Raw genomic sequence first — 26,429 nt, forward strand, 5'->3', positions numbered from 1 at the left:
CAGAGGTCAAGGGAAGCATGCTGACCCTTGAACATTCAAAGAGAATTAACTTCAAAACCCTCCTGAACCATAAGTTTGGTGAAAGTCCTGAATCCCTCCCATTCACCTGAATGTGGGGTAGAGTACCCGTTGATCTTATATTACCTTATTCCTAGCGAACTGTAACCCCACAAACCTACTTCCACCAACTTATGAATTAACTCACCATTTTGTACATGCGATACATGTACAAAAGGGTGAGTATCCCTGTAAGGACATGGGATAAAGACACGTTGCCTCGAATTCCCCCGCTTAAACAGCCATGACACCAACCATTTGGGAGCAAAGCGGAACTCATTGAAAGTACCAGTGTTGGGGCAGTTCTGCATTGCCGAGGACCCCAAGCCTCTGCTGAGACCTGTCGCTGTCCATCCTGGCTCCCCTTCCACTTTATTATGCAAAGCTTGAAACACGTCCAATAGAAGTGAGAGTGCTATAATGAACCTTCTGTCCCTGTCACTTAGTTTCAACAATCAACTCACACTCTCATCCACTCCCTTGTTGAGGCTGCTTCAAAGCAAACTCTGGCGATCCCTTCATACACAAGTGCTTTAGCCCACACCTCTAAAAGACTGCTTTTATACCATACCAATACCCTCCTAAGTATAATTAGCAATTCCTCAATATCAGCAAATACCAAGTCAGGGTTCATACCTTCCTGGTCCCTCTTCTCTCCCCCCTCCACCCCAGGTTCAATCACACTTGACAGAGATGACTTGCACCTGTTAATCCTCAGTAGACAGGTCCACTCACAGCAACACAGACCCATATATGGACTGCCTACCTGAACAGGGCCATCTGTCTTATTGGGGACAGTAGGCCCAATGCCCGTAGCTCACAGTATTTTCAGGAGCTCACAAAGATGTTGCAGCTTTAAATGAGAATGAAAAAAGAAACTTTTAGTTAAAAAAATATTTTAATATGCAATATTAATATGTCCATCTTTATAAGAACAGTCATAAAATGTAATTTTTCATATTAATATAAGGAAGAACCCAGAAAGGCAAAAGTGCCCAGGAACCAAGCAAGTCTTAAGATAGCCCGGCACCTGGCATCTCCTTTGATCTCAAAGCATCCAAAAAGCGTCTTCTAATCTAAGTGTCCAGAACTGAACACATGCTTCTCTAGTTTCCTCTTCTGGTCCTCTCCCACTGAAGGGATAAATTGTGGAAATCAAGATTACCCAAATGAGGACACACCAGGCTATTTATTTAGAGCTTGTATTATGAGTCAGACATTGCTGCTTGCATCTGGCAGAGACTCAAAGACAGAGTGTTAAAGCTTTACAGGGGACAAGGAGGAGGTTTGGGCATGCTCTGATTAAAGGCTGCTGGTGGGGGGAGCTCAGAGATGAGCTAACCAGAAATAGGGCATCCTGTGTGACTGGCCTGGGGAATATATTTGGCTCTCTCTGGTTGGCCCTGAAACTTGGAGGTGGGGGCAAAAATTGGCAGCAGTAAGGACCACTGACCAAATCCTGACCCTTCTGGGCTAATTGCTACAGGGGTTGTGGTTTAGGTCCCTAACCTGGTGATCCCTGCGAAGGCTGTAAGTCAGAGTCTACTGTCGTAACGGCCCGGCCATTGTCCATTTGTGTATTCAGACGCTTCTAGCTTATTTCATAACTTAGAAATCCAGGAGTTCTTAACTGCTTCCCTCTCTCCCACACCATATTCATATTCAACCCATCACCAAATGCCATAAAAATTCACCTCCTCAAATCTCTTGTCAGTTTGTCATTTCTTTCCATCTTTACTATTGTACCACCAAACTGTTTTCTTCTTTCGTCCAACCTACTAAATAGCCCCCTGGTCTACCTACTTCTACTGTCTCCCTTCTGATTTATTTGTCCAAGGACGTTTTTTCAAATGGCAACCCTGGTTACATTATCCCTGTGTGTACATTACTCCAACAACTCTCATGGGTTTTAGGATAAAAAGCATAGCCTTCAACATGGCCTCCAGGGCCCTGCATGGTCTGGCTTCCCTCCTTCTGCTCCTCTTGCAACGTGCAACCCCGTTTCTACCTCTGTTTGAATGAAACCGGCTTTCCTTCAGTCCTCACTGCATCTGTCTGCCTGCCACAGGGGATTTACTAGAAGGCTGCGGGCACCTGCTGAGTCAAAGGAGTAGGCGAAGGGTCACGGCAGCTCCAGGGACTCAGGGGGTAGGAGCAGAATAAGTCTCATCAGGGCACCGCTACTGGGAAACACCAGCCCTTGCACCACTCTGCATAAGCTTCAAAGCCCCAGGGGCGCCTGGGTGGCTCAGTTGGTTAAATGTCTGCCTTTGGCTCAGGTCATCATCTCAGGGTCCTGGAATTGAACCCTGCTTTGGGCTTCCTGCTCAGTGGGGAGTCTGCTCCTCCCTCTCCCTCTGCCCCTTACCCCCTGCTTGTGTGCTCTCTCTCTCAAATAAATAAAATACTAAAAAAAAGTACCAGTAAAGCTTTAAACAATGAAGACAAAGTAATTCTCCAAAAGCAAACTGGGAGTTCTTATCAGGAGGAGGAGAAATGGATGTAGGATGGCTCCCAAATCAACAAATGTCCACTAAACACATGTTCCCACTACCTGGACTGACTTCCCACCTCCTATGTGGTTAGTTAACCTTACTCAATTTTTAGATTCCAGCCCAATTATCCCTTCATTAAAAAAATATTCCTCTGCCCTCCCAAGGGAGTCAGAGTTCTCTATCCTGTTATTTCCAGGATTATAATCTCTCTGTCATGGCACTTTGCCACCTGTGTAGTTTTACATTAGTGAATGTGTGAATTACCTCCATCTCTCCCAATTGGCTCAACAGCCCATGAGAGCTGTTGGGGTTAGTGGGATGATCTCCAATGCCTGGTACAGTACCTGGCAAAGCAAAGCCACTCAACAAACATTCACTCGATGTATGAATCAAGCCATAAAGGTTTTTATTTTCCCATTGATATGAACTATCCCTTCCCCCTCTTAGAAGATAAAAGGAGCTAAATTTGTAAACAATTTTTTCCCAATTCATACTTTTTTACATGATTTTCTTTTTTTAAAAGATTTATTTATTTGAGAGAGAGTGTGAGAGAGAGGGAGTGCAAATGGGGGGAGGGGTAAGGGAGGGAAAGCAGCAGACTCCCCACTGAGTGCAGAGCAGGATGTGGGGCTCAATCTCACAACCCTGAGATCGTGACCTGAGCTGAAATCACAAGCTGGATGCTCAACTGACTGAGTCACTCAGGAACCCCCATAATTTTCTTATTTAATCTTTACAATAATGCAGCAGGAACCCATTTTACACATAAAGAAACAGGCACGGGGTGGGGGCAGAGGTTAGGAAATGTGTTCAAAATCACATACCTGCCATAAATGATCCATGGGGAGACTAAGCCAGGTCTGCCTGATTCCAAAATGCAAGTTCAAAATTACATGATATTGCCTCTCCATAACACTAGTTATCTCCTTAACACAGAGCATTGGAGACAGAACTCAGCCATCTGTAAAACTGGTTATCAGATAAGATCATTTTCATGTAAATCTAAATATGTCATAAAACTTAGTTTCATTTGTAAAATACTGATCCCTAAAGAGAATAAAACAATTAAATTTTAAAAACTCTGGGCAGATGTAACTTGACAGAGAATCCAATGCTTACCAAATACCTTGCTTTTTCTGTCATTCCTGATAAATGACGCAGCCTGAGTGAAGGAACAGAGATTGGGGCAGGGGTGATTATTTAAGGCAACCTGTTCCCTAAATTTCATCTACGGATCATGAAAAGCATTTCAAGTTATCCCAAAAGGCTTCACCGTTTCGGTCTTACTTCTTGGTTAAGGAGGGGAGGTTGGAAAAACAACACAAAGAATTATTCCCGTTCCCAGGATTTACTAGAGCAGAGACTGAGCAGAGACCAGCTGCTGGGGAATCTGGATCTCTCCAGGCAAAGGAAAACAAAGTCAGCAAACACAAGGAATTGTTTGCTCAGGTCAGCCAGAGCAATGAGATGGCCAAGATGCTTGTGAGGAGATAGAGCAAGGATAAGGCAGGCTCTCAGCTTCTCTTTTATTGTGTGCTCGAGTCTCCAAATCTGCTGAAGACATGACTGCAGGTAACACCAGGAATTGCTATTTGATGGTCACAGTGGTGTTCCCTGGAGATCTCGATGGTTTGGAGAGGATGCGGGAATACGAGGTGATGAGCTCAGAGTAGGGAACTAAGTCACCTCATATGTTTTCTAGACACATAACTAGAGTCTGACTGATGCGGCTTTCTGTATTTAATGCACAACTGGTTCTGCCAGCTCCTGGATCCTTGGAGAACACTGACTTTTCAAAGCAGCTGGCTTGACTTTAAAAACATCTGGATCGTAATATATAATATGCACAGGAGACCTGAAATGGGGGAAAAAGAATGTGACCTGAAAAAAAATGAACAGAAAATGGAACTATGGTATTATTCTGTTTTGATTTTTCATAAGTGCCCCATGAAACAGGTGTCAGGACCCCCATGATACAGATAAGGACATGAAGGCTCAGGGAAGTTATAATAATGACCTGTGGTCAAATCCCGATTCATCTATCTATCAGATTCCAAAGCCCTGGCTCTTTCCACAGAAAGTTAATTCTGGAAATTTTTCAATAATCTGACAATGTTAAAACAAGCCCAGCAGTCCTCTGGTGGCCTAAAAGAAATCAAATTTTTGAAGTTCCCACCCATAGCACCTTCCCACCAAATAATAGCTTTGCCACTGGGGTAGACCCTGACACCGTTATCTTATTCTTCCCTTTCCTTTGTCAATGAACAGAGAAAGAGCTTCATTTCATTGCTGTTGAACTTTATTTCTTTAAAAGGCAAAACACGTTATAAAAATATAAAAAGATTATATAAGAATGAACATAGTCCCAGTTCCCCAAGCTGAAGACTTCTAAGACTCTTTCAGCTTCTCCTAGGTCTTCCTGACGATGCTTAAAAGGGGGATCAGGCATCATCTCATAAAGGAAACAATATGACCTGAGATTCAGGCAAGTTAAGAAATCTTCTAAAAAGTAAACAGGAATTAGAGTCCCTTTCTTCTTTGTGGAACGTATTATTTATTTCAAGTAGGTCATAAACACACACGATGCAAAGATACGGAAAAGCACAAAAGCTCTGTTTAGTAAAAAAGTAAATCTTTCTCCCATCCCCATTCCCTCAGGCTCCCCAAGAGCAAGCGTTGTTACTAGACTCTTGCATACTTTTCTGAGATATTATAGGCACATGCAAGCAAACATATGGCACATACCTGTTTTCTTAGAACATTCTTAGCATTGTGTGCTCTGTTATGTACTTGTATCACCTAACAATATGTTAGATAAATAGTCCCATATCCATCCTTAAGAGTTGTTTCCTAGATTAAGTATCAGTACTCGTCCATTAACCCTTTAACTGCTGTCTTATATTTATGGTAAGACCATAGATTTGTCACAATTAATGTAACAGGTGATATGTTTTTGAACATTTCTTGTATTTCTATGATTATTTTCTTCGGTCTTATTAGGTTAATTTTTCCCCCTCCCTCACACCCCCAGCTTTCCTGTCCCATCTTAGTGATAAATTAACCTACCTTTTATTTGGATTGGCTAGTTCTTGAATTCTGGGAGATAGTTTGCAATGGATAGCAGCATAAGATACTGGCCAGTGGGCATCACGGTCAGGTCGATAATCTCGATGAAGAGGCCTGGCCTTAGCTAGAGCTATTATTCGAGGGGTAGGTTTGTATAGCAAGGCAGCACGGGGTATCTATAGTAGAAGAACAAGACATGAAAATAGATCCCAATTTTCCCATCTCTCTCTCTTTACAATGATTGCCCTAATTGAATCACCATCCAGGATTCTTTCCTGGATCACTGCAGCAGACTTCTCATTAGTCTCCTGTTTCCATTTTTGCTCTGTACGATCTAGCCTTCACATACCAATTACTGAGGGAGAGAATGAGCATTTTAATGAGAGCAGTCCATGAGCCAGACAGTGTTCTAAGTGGGGCACCTACATCATTCCAGCTAATCATCATAATAACCCTATGAGGTATGTACTTTCTGAAGCCCAAGTCAGATTATGTCACTCTCGGGGTCCAGAACCTTTCAACGGTTTCCCATTTTGCTGTGAATAATATTTAGACTCCATATTGAGTCTCCTAGAAGGCCCCACGTGACCTGACTGCTATCCCATTCCTCTGACCTCATCTCCCTCCCCTCCCCACCTTTATCACGATGAGCCTTGCCACACAAGGCCCCGCAGGCCCAGCCCTTTCCACCTTGGGACTTTTGCACCCGCTAGCTCTTCTGCTTGAAATCCTCTTCCCTCGACGGTGTCATGGCTGCCTCTTCCTCATTCAAGCCTCTAGACTCAAACATCACAGTCTCAAGGACATCCTCACTATCCAAAAGACATCAACCTTTCTGAAACCCTCTACAGAACACTTACTCAATCTTCTTTTTTTTTAAGATTCTATTTATTTATTTGATAGAGATCACAAGTAGGCAGAGAGTTAGGCAGAGAGAGAGGAGGAAGCAGGCTCCCCGCTGAGCAGAGAGCCCGATGCGGGGCTCCATCCCAGGACCCTGGGATCATGACCTGAGCCGAAGGCAGAGGCTTTAACCCACTGAGCCACCCAGGCGCCCCTCAATCTTCTTTATAGTACATACCAACACCCTACTTTGTGCACTCATCTCTTTGTTAGTATGTTTATTGTCTGCTTCTCCCCATTAGAATTTAAACTTCTTGAAAGAGGTACATGTTTGCCAAAAGCTAGAGTAAGTGCATAACTGGTGTGGAATATATGTTGATTGACTGACTGATCAACTCCTTCTGCTCTTACTTTGAAAATCACACCTGCCAGGTTGCCTTTCTTTCTTTTTTTTTTTTTTTAAAGATTTTATTTATTTATTTGACAGAGAGAAATCACAAGTAGATGGAGAGGCAGGTAGAGGGAGAGAGAGGGAAGCAGGCTCCCTGCTGAGCAGAGAGCCCAATGCGGAACTCGATCCCAGGACCCTGAGATCATGACCTGAGCCGAAGGCAGCGGCTTAACCCACTGAACCACCCAGGCACCCAGGTTGCCTTTCTGTTACGTTGCTTTATCGGTGAAACTGGAAGGATGACATGGAGCCCCTGGTCTCTCTCTCTTAAATGCTCACTTGAAAGAATCACGATGGATAAAAACACCCCCTCCGCGACCCTGAAAGTACTATTTTGCATGGGTACAGACTTGTTTTGGGTTCTAAGAGTATGATTATCCACAGTGGTATCACTTTTTTAAAAGATTTTTTGCATAAACTCCCAAACAAACCTAGCAATCAAAGAAAAACAACTGTAGCCCCATTTTGTACTCCAAAAAAACTGAAAATAAAGTGATTTGTCCAAGGGCCACAAGGCAGGTCATTTTAGCAAACGCAAATCCTGAGGGGTTTTGAATCCCAGGCTAGTTTTCTTTCCTAACAGAACTGCATATTATATCCTCAGTTCTCAGAGGGTAAAATTTATCCAACCTCCTTGGCAACATGGTCACTAGATATTTACTGAAAATTAAGTGGGGACTGGGCACCAAGTTGGCACTACAATGAATAGAGGGGAGTGTCAAGGAGAAAGAGGGAGGGAAGCCACTGAGTGTGCCAGGCTCTATGCTGAGCACCAACGCCTTCTCAATGATTTCAGATCGCAACAGTCCTCCCAGTGTTACCATTATAATCTGCTCACCTTGCTCCACCCAGCTTCAAGGTCATCCCCACTTCAAGATTTTGTCACGTGCTCTTCCCTTTACTAGAATATTGTTTTCTCAGACCTTCACCTAGCTGACTCCTTCTTGACACTCAGATCTCACACCAGCTAGTCCTTCCTTAGAGAGGCTTTCCCTGACTACCATATATAAAGTAGATTATTCCCCACCCTCACCCATAGTCAACCATTTCCTACTTTATTTTCATCGCACTTATAATACCTGACCCTATCTTATCTGTTTACATATTTTTTGCCTCCCTCCATCTGGTTCACTGGGAATGGTAGCTGGCATACAGTAGGCCCTCAAATATTTGAATGAATAAATAAGGTTCAGGAACACTGTCACAACATCACAGAGCTAGTGGTGAGGCTGGAATCTGAACTCAGCTCTTACAGATTCCAAAGCCCATGCTCTTTGCCCTCTATCCTCAGTCTCTCAACATACTTCCAGCTAGGTCTTCTTCATACCACAGACCACTCTTTCAAGACTATCTTTCCCAACGACTTTGGCCCATGTCCTATAGTAGCAAAATAGCACTGGAGAAACAACCAAAAAATGAACTGAAGGATGTCAAGGCAGTGGAGGCTTACAGGACGGATGGGCAGTTCACTTTGTTCTCTTTCAAAGCACAGACCCTCTATCTTGATCCTTGGATGGGCAAGGTCTATAGTTCTTGGAGTGGCAACAGCAGTCAGGGCAGGCACTGAAATCTCGGTTCCAATCTAGGGGAGAAAAATAAAATAGGGTCTGTAAGTATTAAATCATAAATACCATCTCCATCAAGGTTCCAAAGAATGGTCTGACCTCTGGACCAGACTTCTCAACAAATCCAGCAGAAAAGATGAGAGTCTTGCAGTAACCCATGGTCATGGCTAAGAGGATCAATTTCCATCTTTCTCAAACTAGGTTGTATGAATTTCAACCCAGCTTTTCAGGAACTTACTGTTAAACTAAAGATGGGGAGGAAATGGCAACATTACATATTGACTAAGAGATAAACAGTAATGCTGATTTGTGGAATGAAAACTCAGCCAAGAGGATAGGCTCAGGCCTGCTACATGAGAACACCATAAAAGGGAGAGCTCTGTTTTGTTCTTAACTATTTTTGGCCTTTGGAAACTGGGACTCACGTTATCACAAATCCCCATGTTAAAATGAACTCAAGTGGTTCTCTTCTAATTGGAACAGGTAAGAAAAAGAAACCAAAGCCAAGAGGAAGAAAGGTAGAATCACATTCTCCATAGACAATGCTGTGCTAGTCCCCCAAGTCATTTCTAACTATCTGAATTGTGGAAATGTACTCAACTTATACGGTCTTCTATTTCAATTATGAGTATTTCAAACTCAAAACTCACCACAAGACTTTAAGAGGGAATATAATCAATAACTGGAAATAAAACAGGATTTTAACTGTGGGCAGAAAAACAATATACAAGGTATGTTGCGAATCTCTTTTTGTGTTAAGACAATGATGATACTAATGCTGACAGTGTTTTACATGTACTAATTCATTTATTCTTCACCTAGGGTATCATTTTTCAATTAGCAATAATCGCGCCTCAGATAAACCTCATTGGCTACGATACTGCCACTGCGCAAAGCTAGGGTATCATTTTTATTTGTAGTTCACTCATGGAGAAACTAAGGTACTATATGAAGTTCAAAAATTTATTTAAGTTTTTATTGTGAATAAGTTGCACAGCTGGGATTCAAACCTAAGGTCTTATTTGTCTGCACAATTCTACGATAAGAAAGTCTTTCTTGGATTTTCCCACTCTTCCTTTGATATCTCTCAATACTTTATTTATTCTCTTTTATGAGTACCAAATAATCTTAATTATTTACCTATAGGTCTATGGTTTCTTCTAAATTGAAATTTACTTTAAGGAAAGGAACCATTTTGTCATTCTTATTGTATCCTGTATTATATAATTGATTAAGAACTATGTGTTTAATGAATTGAGTAAATGAGTGATTTATTTCCTTTCTTATTATAAGCCTTAATTGAAAACAGCGGTTGTCATATATTTCTTTGATTTTTCCAGAGCTTGTTGGAGACAAAGCTTTATTCACTGGAAATGATTAATTAGTACTTCTAGTTAGTATAGACACTAAGCCCAGACTGCTTCCGTGGTAAGTTCTATCAAATATTTAAAAGGAAGAAATAATATAAATTTATATTAACCTACAAAGAATAAGAAATACTATTAATCTATGGTGATAGAATTCTGGAAGTGGTTGGCTCTAGGAAGGGATAGAGTGGGATTGACCAGAAACGGAGGAAATTTGGGGGGATAATGTTTTGTATCTTGATTGAGGTTGTTATTGAATGGATATATACATTTGTTAAAAGCTCACTAAACTATACACTTAAGATCTATGCATTTTATATAAATTATAACTCCAGAATTTTAAAATATAAGCTGGGACAAATACATATCTATATGGTGAAGAATATCTCTAATATGTAAAGAACTGTTATGAATCAATAAAAAATATACAGACCACTAGAAAAATAAATACAGCCATGAATAGACAAAAGTTTACAAAAGGAAACTATACAGGTAAATAAATGTTGGGAACTATTGAATTTATTAGCAATCCGAGAAGTTGAAGAGTTTTATTAATGAGATAGCATCTTTAAAATTAATATTTTATAAAATAAATAATATCTAATGTTGCCAAGAATGTAGTGTGAAAGTCAGCCAAATAATCCAAGCGCATATGTAAATCAAAATCACTTTTGTTTGAACATATTTTGGGATAATATATGAATCACCTCAAAAATGTTCATACCCTTAGTCTGGTAACTTTACTTCTCAAATTTTTGTTCTCAGAAAATAACCAGATTGATGTCTTCGCCAAAATAGCTCAGTTGGGAGAGCGTTAGACTGAAGAAAATAACCAGATTGAGAATGATGGGGGAGGGGCACATTGGCAAAATGACCTTATAAATTAAGACAGTAAGTTAGACAAAGGCACGTGAGATATGCAGAGTACAGATGGTCAATACTCAAAGGTATCTGCTAAATATAAAATAAGAGTCTTCAAAGGCAAAATCTCTTGAGTCAAAGATTTTAAAAATCTACACAGGTCAATCAGTCTGAATAGGAGCTGCAGACATCTTTAAGTAGAGAGAGAATGATGGATAACAACTAAGTGAGCTATGAAACCAACCTTTTTTAAAAAAGTGTTGCAGTCTCTGTCCAAGTCACCATAAGAAGAGACAAAGTATGACATTCACAGAGGTTAAAAGACCTTCTACAGGGACACCTGGATGGCTCAGTCAGTTAAACATCTGCCTTCAGCTCAGATCATGATCCTGGGGTTCTGGGATGGAGCCCCAAGTCAAGCTCCCTGCTCAGCTGGAAGCCTGCTTCTCCCTCCCTCCTGCTCATTCTCTCTCTCTTGAACGGTTTCTCAAATAATTAAATCTTTAAAAAAAAAGACTTTCTACAGTTCATCCATCCAAAGTCTCTGGTGACAAGTAACCTAAGGTACTTATGAGAGTAACTTGGCTTCCTTCATGGGCATGTGTATATTAAAACTCTGGAAGATTCAGCATTAACTGTAAAAAAGTTAAGAGAATTTAAATAATAGGATTAATACTTGGTATTAAGAATTGCAGGCGCCGGGGTGGCTCAGGGGGTTAAGCCTCTGCCTTCAGCTCAGGTCATGGTCTCAGGGTCCTGGGATCAAGCCCTGCATTGGGCTCTCTGCTCAGCAGGCAGCCTGCTTCCCCCTCTCTCTCTGCCTGCTTCTCTGCCTACTTGTGATCTCTGTCTGTCAAATAAATAAATAAATAATCTTAAAAAAAAAAATAAGTTTGTGCAATGGATCACCTGGGTGGCTCAGTTGGTCAAGCATCTGACTCTTGATTTTGGCTCAGGTCATGGTCTTGTGAGATGGAGCTCTGTGTCGAGTTCTGTGTTTTGCAAGAAGTCTGCTTAAGATTCTCTCTCTCTCCCTCTTTTTGCCCCTTCCCCCTGCTCTGTCTCTCTCTCAAATAAATAAATAAATCTTAAAAAAAAAAAAAAAGAAGAAGTATGTGCAAGAACTGAGGAAATTTGGACATGGACCATGGAGTAGGTATAGTAGTTCTCAATGAAACTTCCTGATTTTGATAATAATTCTGTGGTTACATACGATGATGATCTTGTTCTTAGGAAATACACACTGAAATATTTAGGAAAATGGGTGTATGATGTCTGTACCTCTCAAAAATTAAAATACACCCACATACACACATACATACACACAACCCATATGGAGGAGATAAGATGATACAACAAATGGAACAAAATGTTAATTCTTGCAATTTTTCAGTAAGTTAGAAATTGTTATTAAAATCAAAAGTATGTTTATATTATTAAAATTAAAAGCATGTGCATGGGGGCACCTGGCTGCCTCAGTCAGTGGAGCACATGACTCTTGATCTTGGGGTCATGAGTCTGAGCCCCACATTACTAAAAATCAAAACAAAACAAAATAAAAGCATGTTGATGTTTAAGAGAATTTGGCTATTAGAGTGATCACCCTACAATGGCAACTTGAAACATATAATTGAGTATGTGACTTAGAATTATAACATTAAGTTGAAATCTTAAGTTTATGTCATTGTAGTAATATTGAGCCCTGGAAGTTACAGAAGAGAAAAGAACTGAGTGAAACAAGTATGAATTCCAGTAACAGTAATTTCTAATGCTGACCACCAACTCCAGGCCTGGGAGGAGGTATGACATTTTACCCCTTTATTGCTGAGCCATTTTCTACATGGAGAGAAATCAGAAATAAGGTCTAATTTTGCACTGTTGTTCTGCTTCTCTGATCAAATCCTAAGTGACACAGTAGCATAGAGGAGGTAGGTAGAAAGTTCATTTGATGAGAGGAGAAAATAGAAAGGGAGAAAAGTAAAATATACCTAGAAATAAGAGGAGAGCATGTTACAGTTATAAATGTGTTGTTACAAAATCAATTAGGAAGTGTTTCACATGGACCCACTTACCGTTTTTGGAGGAACATAGTTTGGATTTGTGGCTTTGGCTATAGAGAGTTGTAATATCCGGGCAGAAGGATAAGAGATTTGAAGAGAATCTCTTGTTAAGTAATCACTGTAGGGCCTATATGCAAATGGAACATGAAATATTAAAATCATTGGAGGAAAAATAACTGCATTTTTTCATTGCTGTACTCAACCTCTGATCAATTATGTATAATTTTTCCTATTTCAGAAAACTTTTTCCCCATAATCATTACCATAATCTGCCATATTGGTATTTTGTAAAAATTTTTTTTTACTATGATCCACAGTAAGACATTATATTGTGATACAGTACATGTAAATCTGTGTGTGTGTGTGTGTGTGTGTGCGCGCGTACCTGTATCTAAAACAAAATTATTATGAAACAATGCTTGCTCTGAGCAAGGTATTCAGATTTTTAAAATTTCATTTGATTTCATTAAAAAAAACTGGAATGAGTTTCATGATACCCTGATGGATTGAGACTTGCAGTTTAAAAACACTTCACTTCCTACCAAAACCTTGTATTAAACTCTGAGATAAAAATTCCAGCTACCACCAAGGACCCCTCTGTGACAGCCCGTCTCCTCTGCAGTGCAGCTTGAGATGGTACTGGTCATAACTCCCAGCAACTTGGCCAATTTTCATAGGCTGTTCCCCACATATTCCTTTCCTGGTACAAAAATCTATCAACCAACAAACCTACAAACCTAATTTGAAAAAAGTTTTTAATAAATAAATATATGTTGCACTCTAGGAGTAGTTTGTTAGTTTTTAAAACTGACACAAAATTAACATACCATAGAACTTACCTTTTTAAAGTGTACAACTCAGTGGTTTCTAGCATATTCACAGAGTTGTGTAAATACTATCACTATCTAAATTCAGAATGTTTTCATCCCCCCAAAGAGAAACCCCATACTGATTAACAGTTCCTCTCCATTATTTCATTCCCTAAACCTGTGTCCCCAGAGCCACCAATCTATTTTCTGTTTCTGTGGATCTGCCTATTCTGGAAATTTCAAATAAATGGAAACATACAAATATGTAGCCTTCTGTGTCTGGCTTCCTTCACTTAGCATGTTTTCAAGAGTCATATATAAGCACAGTATTCTTTTTATGGCGGAATAATAGTCCATCAAATGATTTATCACATTTTGTTTATTCATTCATCCATGGTGAACACTTGAGTTGTTTCCACTTTTTGGCAATTATGAAATGCTGCTATGAATATTCAGTACAAAATTTTGTGTGAGCATATACTTTTAATTCTCTTGGGTACATGCCTAGAAATAGAATGCTGATCATTCTATTTCTAGGCATGTAAGAATAGAGAGAATATTCTATTCTTACTCTATTCTTAACATTTTGAGGAGCTAGAAAGTGGTTTTCCAATTAAACTGCACATTTTGCATTCCAACCAGCAATATATGATGGTTTCAATTTCTCCACATCCACACCAATATGTAGTACTTTCTATTAATTATTATTATTATTATTGCCATTCTAAAAGGTTTGAAGTAGTAGCTTGTCACTTTAATATGTATTTTGAAAATGACTAATGATATTTGGCATCTTCATGTGTGGTTTCTGTTCATCGGTATGTCTTCTTTGGAGAAATATCTATTCAAATCATTTGTCCATTTTCTAAATTATATTGACTTTTTTGGTACAGTTTTAAAAATTACATATATATACATTCTGAATATTAATTCCTTACCAGATATATGATTCTCAAATATTTTCTCCCAATTTGTACGTTGTCTTTTTACTTTCTTGATAGTGTCCTTTGAGACACAAAAGTTTTTACTTTTGAGGGAATCCAATTTGTTATTTTTTGTCACTTATTTCTGTTGTCATATCTAAGAAACCATTGCCTAGGTCGCAGAGATTGAGGTCTATGTTTTTTTTCTAAGGGTTTTATAATTTTTTCTCTTATATTTATAGGTCTGTGATCCATTTTATTTTTTAAGATTTTTAATTTTTTAAATTTTATTATTATTATTTTTTAGGTAGGCTCCACGCTCGGCATGGACCTGAGATCAAGAGTCTGACACTTAACTGACTGAGCCACCCAGGCACCCCCAAGATTTTTTTATTTTTCAGTAATCTCTACACCCAGTGTGGGACTCAAACTCACATCCCTGAGATGAAGAGTCACATGCTCCTCTGACTGAGCCACCGAGGTGCCCTTGTTATCCACTTTAAATTAATTTTGGTTTGGGGGCGCCTGGGTGGCTCAGTGGGTGGCTCAGTGGGTTAAAGCCTCTGCCTTCGGCTCAGGTCATGATCTCAGGGTCCTGAGATCAAGCCCCGCATTGGGCTCTCTGCTCAGTGGGGAGCCTGCTTCTTCCTCTCTGCCTGCCTCTCTGCCTACTTGTGATCTCTGTCTGTCAAATAAATAAATAAATAAAATCTTTTTGAAAAAATCAATTTTGGTGTGAAGTAGGGGTTTTTTTTTTTTTTTTTTTTAAAGATTTTTTATTTATTATTTATTTGACACAGAGAGAGAAATCACAAGTAGGCGGAGAGTCAGGCAGAGAGAGAGAGAAGCAGGCTCCCGCTGAGCAAAGAGCCCGATGCGGGGCTCGATCCCAGGAAACTGAGATCATGACCTGAGCCGAAGGCAGTGGCTTAATCCACTGAGCCACCCAGGCGCCCTGAAGTAGGGGTTTAACTTCATTTGGATGTCCAGTTATCCCAGCACTAATTGTTTAAAAGACCATTCTTCCCCAATTAAATTGTCTTTTTTTGGCATTTTTGTCAAAAATAAATTGACCATAAATATAAGGGTTAACTTCTGGACTCTCAGTTCTATCCCATAGATTTACATGTCTACTGTTACGTCAGTAACAAGCTGTCTTGATAACTGTAACTCTTAAATAAGTTTTCAGGGGCACCGGGATGGCTCAGTTGATCAAGCGTCTGCCTTCAGCTTGGTCATGATCCCTGGGTCCTGGGATAGTGCCCCACACTGGGCTTCCCACTCAGGGGTTGGGGTGAAGGTGGCAGTTGACTTCTCCAGATAAACATTTCCATTACTGGAGAGCTGGTCAGAAAGATCTTCCCACACCTAGCTGACACCTGCTGCTCTGTAACTTCCTTGTTCTAGATCTAATTCTAGCATCAACATGAAGTAATTTTATTTTTCCTCCTTCCCTTGTTCAGACACTGACCCTTTCAATATCTGCACACAGCTACCACTGCTTTCCTTGGTCTGTTCTCTAAGCTAAACATGTCATTTCTCTTAACTATATTTCATGCAACATAGTTTCCAGAGGCCTCAGTATTTCACTCAGCTTCTGAATACTCTCAGATTTATTATCAGTTTCTTAAGGTAGTTTATCAGTTTCTTAAGGTAGAACATCCATAAGTGAACACACACACTTAATGCATCTTAACTAAAGTACTAGACAGTAGTGCTGTTCCATTAATTCAACTTAACATTTTTCTAACAACCATATCACAATCTTAGCTCCCATGTGGAAGTACTACCTAAGCTGTCTTTTAAAGACAAGGAGAAATTCAGCATTCAAAGCAAAAGGAAAAACATCTGAAAAGTCATAGAAACATAAGAGGAACATCAAGTTCTACAAATTGCAAAAATTTATGTTTCATTTGCCTGTTTCCTTTGAATTGGCTGACAATGCTAAGTTCAGAGTGAATTTGAGTTTCACCACAATCTGAGTCAAATGTGATTACTGGTGGGGCGCCTTGTGGCTCATTCAGTCAAGTGTCTTGACTTCTGATTTCAGCTCAGGTCTGAGGGTCGTGAGACCAAGCCCCAAGTCAGGCTCCATTCTGGGCAGGGAGTCTTCCTGAGGTTTTCTCCCTCCCTCTCTGCCTCTGTCCCAACCTGCTCATGCGTGCTGTCTCTCTCTCTCTCTCTAAACAAACAAAACCCGCAAATATAATTACTGGTGAGGATTCTCTGATTACTGACAAGTGCAGCGTACAGTTGAGTTTTTACCCTGATCCTCCGAACCACAAGTTGACTTCTAGTTTATGAAACTACATACGCTAAAATAAGAAAGATATTGTGAGGTTTAATGAAATTTAATTAGAATTTATGGAGATTATCAAGGTACTCTACCTATTTATTAGATATTCTTTCCTGAATCTGTTGGGCTGTGCCAGCTTCTGGATCCTTTTGGAGGGTTGGCTCAACAGGGCAGAAGAAGGGATCTCCCAAATTCCAGACTCTCTACCGCAGCTGTAGTAATATTGAGCCCTGGAAGTTACAGAAGAGAAAAGAACTGAGTGAAACAAGTATGAATTCCAGTAACAGTAATTTCTAATGCTGACCACCAACTCCAGGCCTAGGAGGAGGTATGACATTTTACCCCTTTATTGCTGAGCCATTTTCCACATGGAGAGAAATCAGAAATGGTTGCAGCCCTCAAGCTCCAGCTGGCTTCTAATATCCTATTCCAAAGTGGATTAATTTTCTTTAATAAACTGTGTTCTTTTAAATGACCAAAAAGGGGGTCTAGGTGGCTCAGTCAGTTAAGTGTCTGCCTTTGGCTGGAGTCATGATCCCAGGCTCCTCCGATCAAGTCCTACACTGGGCTACTGCTTAATGGGAGTCTGCCTCTCTTTCTGGGGCACCTGGGTGGCTCAGTGGGTTGGGCCTCTGCCTTTGGCTCAGGTCATGATCTCAGGGTGCTGGGATCGAGCCCCGCATCGGGCTTTCTGTTCAGCAGGGAGCCTGCTTCTCTCTCCCTCTCTCTCTCTCTCTCTCTGCCTGCCTCTCTGCCTACTTGTGATCTCTCTCTGTCAAATAAATAAATAAAATCTTTAAAAGTAAGTAAATAAATAAATAACCAAAACATAACTAATGGAAAGGGAAAATTTGCTCCTTTAAAACCAAATATCTTATTAGTCTCTCAGAGACAATCAATAGAGTTTGCACAGATCTTAAAAGGAAAATTAAAGGCTATATGAACAACTTTATGCCAACTCATTTTAAAGCTTAGGTGAGAGGCGCCTGGGTGGCTCAGTTAGTTGAGCCTCTGCCTTCTGCTCAGGTCATGGTCTCAGGGTCCTGGGATCAAACCCCGCATCGGGTTCTCTGCTCAGCGGGGAGCCTGCTCCTTCCTCTCTCTCTCTGCCTGCCTCTCTGCCTATGATCCAAAATCTTCAAAAAAGAAATTTAAAACATAGGTGAAATAGATAAAACTCTTTGAGAGACACATACTACCAATGCTCATTCAGAAAGATATAATCTGAAGGGCCCTTGTCTCGAGTTTCCTAAGCAATTCCATGGCCTTGCTGCCACAGCACCAGCTTTGTTTGACCAAGCAGCCTCCAGGCACCTTAAACTGACCTTAGCCCCCATCTCACAAGCACATGCCCTAGATATCAGTCCACCAAGTCATAAGTTAATGTACATTCCTGATATGACTTCACCAACAGCCCCGTGACCAAGTCTCCAACTCCCAATGCCTTTCTTTCTTTATGCATCCTTTAGATATGAGTCCCAAGAAGCTTACCAAAGCCCTGCTCTTTTGTTTGAATTGACCAGTCTGGCCTTGGCCTAGGAAGCCCAAAGCACTCCCGCTGCAGATCCTAACGAGGCAGGGGCCCCGGGTCCTGCATCTCTCTACAATCTGCTTTAACTTCACATGTGACTCCTCGAGGCATGCCACGTACTTCTAGGATCTGTGAGGAACAAACTTCTCTATTTTCTCTATTTCAATTTCTGTTATGGTTTGTTCTTGAACTGTGACCCCATATCTCACTTAAAAAGCGTTATTTTAACATATTCATAATAGCTATATATCTATTAAATAAATCAAATTTATAGTTAATGAACTAGAGGGTATTATGCTAAGTGAAATAAGTCAGTCAGAAAGACAAATATCATATCATTTCACCCATATGTGGAATTTAAGAAACAAAACAGATGAACATAGGGGAAGGGAAGGAAAAATAAAATAAGAGGAAAACAGAGAGGGAGGCAAACTGTAAGAGACTCTTAACTCTAGGAAACAAACTGAGGGTTGCTGGAGGGGACGGGGGGGAACAGTTAACTGGGGGATGGGCATTAAGGAGGGCACGTGATGTGATGAGCATTGGGTGTTATATGTAACTGATGAATCACTAAGTTCTACCTCTGAAACTAACAATACAGTATATGTTAATTAAATTGAAGTGAAAACTTTTTAAAAAATCTTTCCACCAAAAAACTCCAGACCTAGATGACTTCATTGTGGATTCTATGAAATACATAAACAACAAATGCAAATTTTATATACTTTCCAATTGATTCTATGAGAACAGAATTACCAAAAACAAGTAAAGACACTACAAGAAACAAAGACATTACCACAAAGACACTACAAGAAAAATCCAGACTAACAACCCTTGCAGGCACAGATACAAAAATTTTAATCTTATTGGAACACAGGCATGCTAGTTTTCATAACATCTGTGACTGCTTCCTGCTACAATAGTGGAGTTGGGGTAGTTGCAACGGAGACTTTGTGGTCAACTTTACTATCTACCCACTTCCTAAAAAAGTCTGCTGACTTTTGACTAAAGTTGTAATCAAAAAGAGGTGAGAAATGGCTGCCTTGATTATCTTAGAAAACAAACTTCAGATAAATAATGGTATCTACACCTTTTTCTATTACTTTTACCTCCCTCACTACTTGTGCTCATTCCCTCCCCCACCCCACAGTCTTTCTTCAAAGAACCAACCAGCAGAAAGCCTAGTTATTCAACAAACATGCACTAAAAGCCAATTGGCAATGGGTATCGATTATTACCTTTACATCTAATGATTAACTAATGGTAATCAAGCCCGTGGCGGTATACAAAATCCACCAGAAGCTGCCTGGATAAATAGTTCATGCACAACAATGTTGTAGATGGTACATATCCCAGCCTAATATTGCCAATTTATTAAAAAATTCAAGGGGCACCTGGGTGCCTGGCTTGAGGAGCCAACTCTCAATTTTGGCTCCAGTCATGATCTCGGGCCATGGGATCAAGCCCCATGTGGGGCTCCATGCTCAGCAGGAGTCTACCGGAGATTCTTTCTTTCCCTCTCTCTTTACACCCCCACCATTTGCTCTCACTCTCTCTTTCTAATAAATAAATAAAATCTCTTTAAAAAATATTTTCATGCAGGGGCACCTGGGTGGCTCAGTGGGTTAAGCTCTGCCTTTGGCTCAGGTCATGATCTCAGGGTCCTGGGATCGAGCCCCGCATCGTGCTATCTGCTCAGTGGGGAGCCTGCTTCCTCCTCCCTCTCTCTCTGCCTGCCTCTCTGCCTACTTGTGATCTCTCTCTGTCGAATAAATTTTAAAAATCTAAAAAAAATTTTTTATGCATTAATTTTTTATTCTTAAAGATTTTAAAAATTTATTTATGACAGAGAAAGAGAGCAAGAAAGGGAACACAAGCACCGGGGAGCTGGAGAGGGAAAAGCAGGCTCCCAGCTGAGCAGGGAGCCTGATATGGGGCTCGATCCCAGAACACTGGGATCATAACCTGAGCAGAAGGCAGACACTTAGCAACTGAGCCACCCAGGCGCCCCTACATAAATAAAATCTAAAAACAAAAACAAAAAACCCTCAAAATCTTGGTAAGCCAAAACATTATAAGATACAATACAAGTTAGCAATAGCTAAATATTAGTCTTGCTCTGGAGAAGGTTTACTGTAGCGTCAGATTAGGAAATGTATAGAATCTTTAATCCTCAATAATTTTTTACTACAGATTGGATTATTAACGGCTTTCAGATAAAGGGGCTAGGTTCTGTGTTCCTTTTCCCTAGGGACTCCTGATAAAGTAACCTGATAACACACAAACACTAACCTGTTAGGTACATATTGGTGGGAGACTTCTTTGGGATGGGCAAGCTCCTCCAGTCTCTTGGTCAGCTGAGTTTTCAAAGCAGTATGGGCGATAGGCCAAATAGGATCTTGATTCCCCCAAAACAGTTTTCTGTTTAAAAGCAGAAAAATCAAATGGTAAGGAATTCACTACTAATGAACATCTTATGATGTTCTCATCTTATGATGGCTTCCACACTGATTTTACTTCACTTCTAGAACTATCTCTATTACAGAATTTAACAATTCCCAGTCATTAGAAACAGGCCAACTACTTATACAGTTAAAATAAAAATAAAAGAAGATTGTTTTACCTACTGTCCTAAAACATGGTGACCAAAAACGAACCTATTTTCTGAAAGAGTTCTGTTTCTTCCATTATATAATTAACACTGTAATTTATAATCAGGTCAACATAAAAGAGGCATTCCATCTACCTAACACTGAGCTCCCATGTGGGTGAAGCCCTATAGCAGGGGGTCAGAAAATCAAACAGGATCAGGGTAACATTAGTAGCTCCCATTTGTGAAATACTGTGGGCCAGGCAGTGGGCTCCGTACTGACATCAGATCTTAGGCATGTTTCCTGAGGAGAGAAAAGGAGAATCAGTGAGGGATTCACCTGAAAAGGCTTCATGGAGGAAAGTGAAAGACACAGATTTCCAGAAATGAGGCATATTCCATGTTAGGGTAACTGAGAAATGGGAATCATCAAGTACGGGTCAAGGCATGTTTGGACAGAGGCATGTTGGGAAATAATTAAGTAACATTGTTACAATGGGTAGGGAAGGCAGAAGGTGTCAGAAGAAGGTACCTTGGTAACCTAACTGAATTAGGCATATAACTGAAATTGCCACTTAATTGAGCTTAACTATTTAAAAGGCCCTGTTTTTTCTAACTTTATCTATATTTTTGTATACAATGTTTATTTCTCTACTTTGCAAGCATCAGCCAGTCACCATTAGAAATATTAATGAATGGGGGCGCCTGGGTGGCTCAGTGGGTTAAGGCCTCTGCTTTTGGCTCCGGTCATGGCCCCAGGGTCCTGGGATCAAGCCCCACATTGGGCTCTCTGCTCAGCAGGGAGCCTGCTTCCTCCTCTCTCTCTGCCTGCCTCTCTGCCTGCTTGTGATCTCTATCTGTCAAATAAATAAATAAAATCTTTTAAAAATTTTTTAAAAATTTTAAAAAAGAAATATTAATGAATGAATTAATATTCCCATCCCCTACATTCTGCTGATTTCGTTTCCTATATATGGCTTAAATCTGTCCATTTCTCCTTATCCCTGTTGCTACTTTCCTTGTCCAGGTCTCATCATCCCCATCATTGCCAGAGTGATCTTTCTAAACCCCAATCCAATCAAGTCACCCCCTTGTTAAAGAGTCTTTAACAAGGACTCCCAACTCCTTACCATGGCTTACAAGGTCCTCCACAATTTTGACAAAGAGCACCTGCTGCTCCAGCCTGTAAGTTCACCCGAAGGGAAGGAGCATGACTTAATCTTTTGGCGATTTCCCCCGGGACAGTTTAGGGCTGTACATGACAGGTGTCCTGTCACAGTCTGATGAATGAAAGAATGGTGAAAACTGGGGACTCACCTGCTGGTTATGTAAAACAAAGGAGAGAGGAGACAATGACCACAGGGAGAAGAGGAGGCTACAGCAGAAGTCAGGGCCTCAGGTGGCAAGGGTCAGAGTGGGAGTGACTTTGGGGAAGATAGTAACTCTGTTTCCAAAAGAGAAGACTGGTAGAAAGAGGTAAGAGCACCATGGAATGGGAGAGGAAGATTTCAAAAGAAGACACATCAAATACATCAGAAAGCATCAAATATAACTTAGACATCAAGAATGGAAATGGGGGGGGGGAGACAATGGGATTTGGCTAGAAATAGAAAAAGTGAAAAGCTTCTTAAGGGTAAATACCAAACCTCTGGTGGAGAAAGGCTAAGGCAGTCAGGGATTAGGAAGCAGAGGTGACATATATACAGTTGACCCTTGAATAATGAGGGGTTAGGGGCACTCACCCCATGCAGTTGGAAATCTGCATAGAACTTCTGACTCCCCCTGAACTTAACTACTAATAACCTAATGTTGATCAGAAGCCTTACTCATAACATAAACAGTCAATGAACACGTATTTTGCTGTATTCTTACAATAAAATAACCTAGAGCAAAGAAAATGCTATTAAGAAAATCATAAGGAAGAGAAAATACTTTTAAGTACTGTACTGTATTTATAAAAAAAAAAAAAAAAAAAAAAACCTGGTATAAGTGGACCCATGCAGTTCAAACCTGTGTTGTTCAATGTTCAACCCTGTATATTGGTTTTGTATTCATTGTTTCAAATTCAAAGCAAAAGCTACTTTAGACACAGCAATTATGTCTGTATAAAATATATGGTCCTGATGATGACTTCTAGGGACTGAACCTTTATAAGATCATTATATGCTTGAAAATTTTGGCAATAGGGCACCTAGGTGGCTCAGTCGGTTAAGTATCTCATGATCATAGGATAGAGCCCTGTGCTGGGCTCCATAGTCAGTGAGAAGTCTACTTGAGATTCTCTCTCTCCCTCTCTCTCTACCCCTCCCTCTCATGCTCTCTTTCTCTCTAAAATAAATTAACAAATCTTAAAAAAAAAAAAAAAGTGTCACTAAGTACTGATGTTTCCAAAATAGTATCTCCAAGAATTTTCATGTATTCTCCTGAAGTGTTTAATTTGTATTTCCAAATGCTTACTAATGTCTCAAAAGCATCCCATATGACAAAATGTACCTTCCTTCCAAATCTGTCCCTCTCTCATATTTCCTTTTGCAGTTATAGTAACATTTCCACTATATTTCTAAAAACAGAAACCTACAAATCATATTTGACTCCCCCTCTCCCTCCAGTCTCTTCATGTGTCACTGAGTCCTATCCATCTCCATCTTGCCTCTAACTTTTCCTATAACCCTTAAAACCACTCTCTTAAAAAAAAAAAAAAAAAAAAAAAACCACTCTCTTAAGACAAAACTTCATTATTTCTCTCCTGCATTATTGTAATAGCCCCAAATCAATCTTCTTTTTTTTTTTTTTTTTTTTATTTTTTATAAACATATATTTTTTATATACATATATTTTTATCCCCAGGTCTGTGAATCACCAGGTTTACACACTTCACAGCACTCACCAAATCACATACCCTCCCCAATGTCCATAATCCCACCCCCTTCTCCCCAACCCCCTCCCCCCGGCAACCCTCAGTTTGTTTTGTGAGATTAAGAGTCACTTATGGTTTGTCTCCCTCCCAATCCCATCTTGTTTCATTTATTCTTCTACCCACTTAAGCCTCCATGTTGCATCACCACTTCCTCATATCAGGGAGATCATATGATAGTTGTCTTTCTCTGCTTGACTTATTTCGCTAAGCATGATACGCTCTAGTTCCATCCATGTTGTTGCAAATGGCAAGATTTCATTTCTTTTGATGGCTGCATAGTATTCCATTGTGTATATATACCACATCTTCTTGATCCATTCATCTGTTGATGGACATCTAGGTTCTTTCCATAGTTTGGCTATTGTGGACATTGCTGCTATAAACATTCGGGTGCATGTGTCCCTTTGGATCACTACATTTGTATCTTTAGGGTAAATACCCAATAGTGCAATTGCTGGGTCATAGGGCAGTTCTATTTTCAACATTTTGAGGAACCTCCATGCTGTTTTCCAGAGTGGCTGCACCAGCTTGCATTCCCACCAACAGTGTAGGAGGGTTCCCCTTTCTCCGCATCCTCGCCAGCATCTGTCATTTCCTGACTTGTTGATTTTAGCCATTCTGACTGGTGTGAGGTGATATCTCATTGTGGTTTTGATTTGTATTTCCCTGATGCCAAGTGATATGGAGCACTTTTTCATGTGTCTGTTGGCCATCTGGATGTCTTCTTTGCAGAAATGTCTGTTCATGTCTTCTGCCCATTTCTTGATTGGATTATTTGTTCTTTGGGTGTTGAGTTTGCTAAGTTCTTTATAGATTCTGGACACTAGTCCTTTATCTGATATGTCGTTTGCAAATATCTTCTCCCATTCTGTCAGTTGTCTTTTGATTTTGTTAACTGTTTCCTTTGCTGTGCAAAAGCTTTTGATCTTGATGAAATCCCAGTAGTTCATTTTTTCCCTTGCTTCCCTTGCCTTTTGCGTTGTTCCTAGGAAGATGTTGCTGCGGCAGAGGTCGAAGAGGTTGCTGCCCGTGTTCTCCTCAAGGATTTTGATGGATTCCTTTCGTACATTGAGGTCCTTCATCCATTTTGAGTCTATTTTTGTGTGTGGTGTAAGGAAATGGTCCAATTTCATTTTTCTGCATGTGGCTGTCCAATTTTCCCAGCACCATTTATTGAAAAGGCTGTCTTTTTTCCATTGGACATTCTTTCCTGCTTTGTCGAAGATTAGTTGACCATAGAGTTGAGGGTCTATTTCTGGGCTCTCTATTCTGTTCCATTGATCTATGTGTCTGTTTTTGTGCCAGTACCATGCTGTCTTGATGATGACAGCTTTGTAATAGAGCTTGAAGTCCGGAATTGTGATGCCACCAACGTTGGCTTTCTTTTTCAATATCCCTTTGGCTATTCAATCTTCTTGATTCTAATTCTCCACGTTATCAAAGGGACCACGCCTTTCTAAAACAGCCATTGTGATATAATATAGGTAAATGGGCTTTGTGTACAATGAACATAGATTGAAATCCCAGTTTTGGTACCTGCATTCTAGATTACTTAACTTTTTTGAGCTCAATTACCTAATAAAATCAAATTTTTTAATGGTTTCAAATAGGAGTAATTTGGAGAGGAGTGTTCTAAGATTACTGACAGTTCTAGCAATATTCATTAACACATCTCTTATCAATGTTTATGTGTATTGTAGCCATCCATGAAAAACAGACAATTTAAAGGATATTATATTCTTTGGCCAAAATTAACAAGACAGTAAACAACATGTGTTGGAGAGGATATGGAGAAAGGGAAACCCTCTTACCCTATTGGTGGGAATGCAAGTTGGTGCAGCCCCTTTGAAAAATAGTGTGCAGGTTCCTTAAGAAATTAAAAATAGAGCTTCCCTATGACCCTGCAATTGCACTACTGGGTATTTACCCCAAAGATACAGATGTAGTGAAAAGAAGAGCCATATGTACCCCAATGTTTATAGCAGCAATGGTCACAGTCGCCAAACTGTGGAAAGAACCAAGATGCCCTTCAATGGACAAATGGGTAAAGAATATGTGGTCCATATACACTATGGAGTATTACGCCTCCATCAGAAAGGATGAATACCCAGCTTTTGCATCAACATGGACAGGACTGGAAGAGATTATGCTAAGTGAAATAAGTCAAGCAGAGAGAGTCAATTATCATATGGTTTCGCTTATTTGCGGAGCATAAGGAATAACACAGAGGACATGGGGAGATGGAGAGAAGTGAGTTGGGGAAATTGGAGGGGGAGATGAACCATGAGAGACCGTGCACTCTGAGAAACAAACTGAGGGTTTTGGGGGGTGGCGATTGCATGAGCCTGGTGGTGGGTATTACAGAGGGCATGTATTGCACGGAGCACTGGGTGTGGTGCATAAACAATGAATTCTAGAACACTGAAAAGAAATTTTAAAAAATAAAAATTTGATAAAAAGAATATTATGTTCTTAATTTTAAAAACAAGCAATTTGAAAATTAAACTTTCAAGTTATAGTAAAGTTTCAGGATGTAACATTAATATTCAAATTCTATTGACTTCATATACACCAGCAATGAACAATGGGAATTTGAAA

At 40.1% G+C, this 26,429-nt stretch overlaps 1 protein-coding gene and 1 non-coding gene across 3 annotated transcripts in view; both read right to left on the minus strand.

The window, feature by feature from the left end:
- Window positions 1-655: 655 nt before the first annotated feature.
- Window positions 656-26,429, minus strand: part of SPMAP2L (sperm microtubule associated protein 2 like) — a 58,352-nt gene continuing 32,578 nt past the window's right edge. Inside the window, exons 4-9 of one of the 2 annotated variants that reach the window (XM_059160603.1) lie at window positions 20,617-20,745; window positions 16,886-17,023; window positions 12,778-12,892; window positions 8,363-8,494; window positions 5,619-5,794; window positions 656-4,433 (exon numbers count right to left, since the gene is read on the minus strand). In XM_059160603.1, coding sequence (XP_059016586.1) covers window positions 4,346-4,433; window positions 5,619-5,794; window positions 8,363-8,494; window positions 12,778-12,892; window positions 16,886-17,023; window positions 20,617-20,745 — 778 coding nt within the window. In that variant the 3' untranslated portion in view covers window positions 656-4,345. The remainder of the gene's footprint in view (window positions 4,434-5,618; window positions 5,795-8,362; window positions 8,495-12,777; window positions 12,893-16,885; window positions 17,024-20,616; window positions 20,746-26,429) is intronic. The other variant, XM_059160593.1, reaches the window with a different exon arrangement.
- On the minus strand, window positions 9,240-9,375 carry LOC131822805 (U4 spliceosomal RNA). The gene has a single exon (XR_009350320.1). It is a non-coding gene; the product is annotated as a U4 spliceosomal RNA (small nuclear RNA).

The sequence above is a fragment of the Mustela lutreola genome, chromosome 1, assembly GCF_030435805.1.
Source record: "Mustela lutreola isolate mMusLut2 chromosome 1, mMusLut2.pri, whole genome shotgun sequence".
Classification (NCBI taxonomy): Eukaryota; Metazoa; Chordata; class Mammalia; order Carnivora; family Mustelidae; genus Mustela; species Mustela lutreola.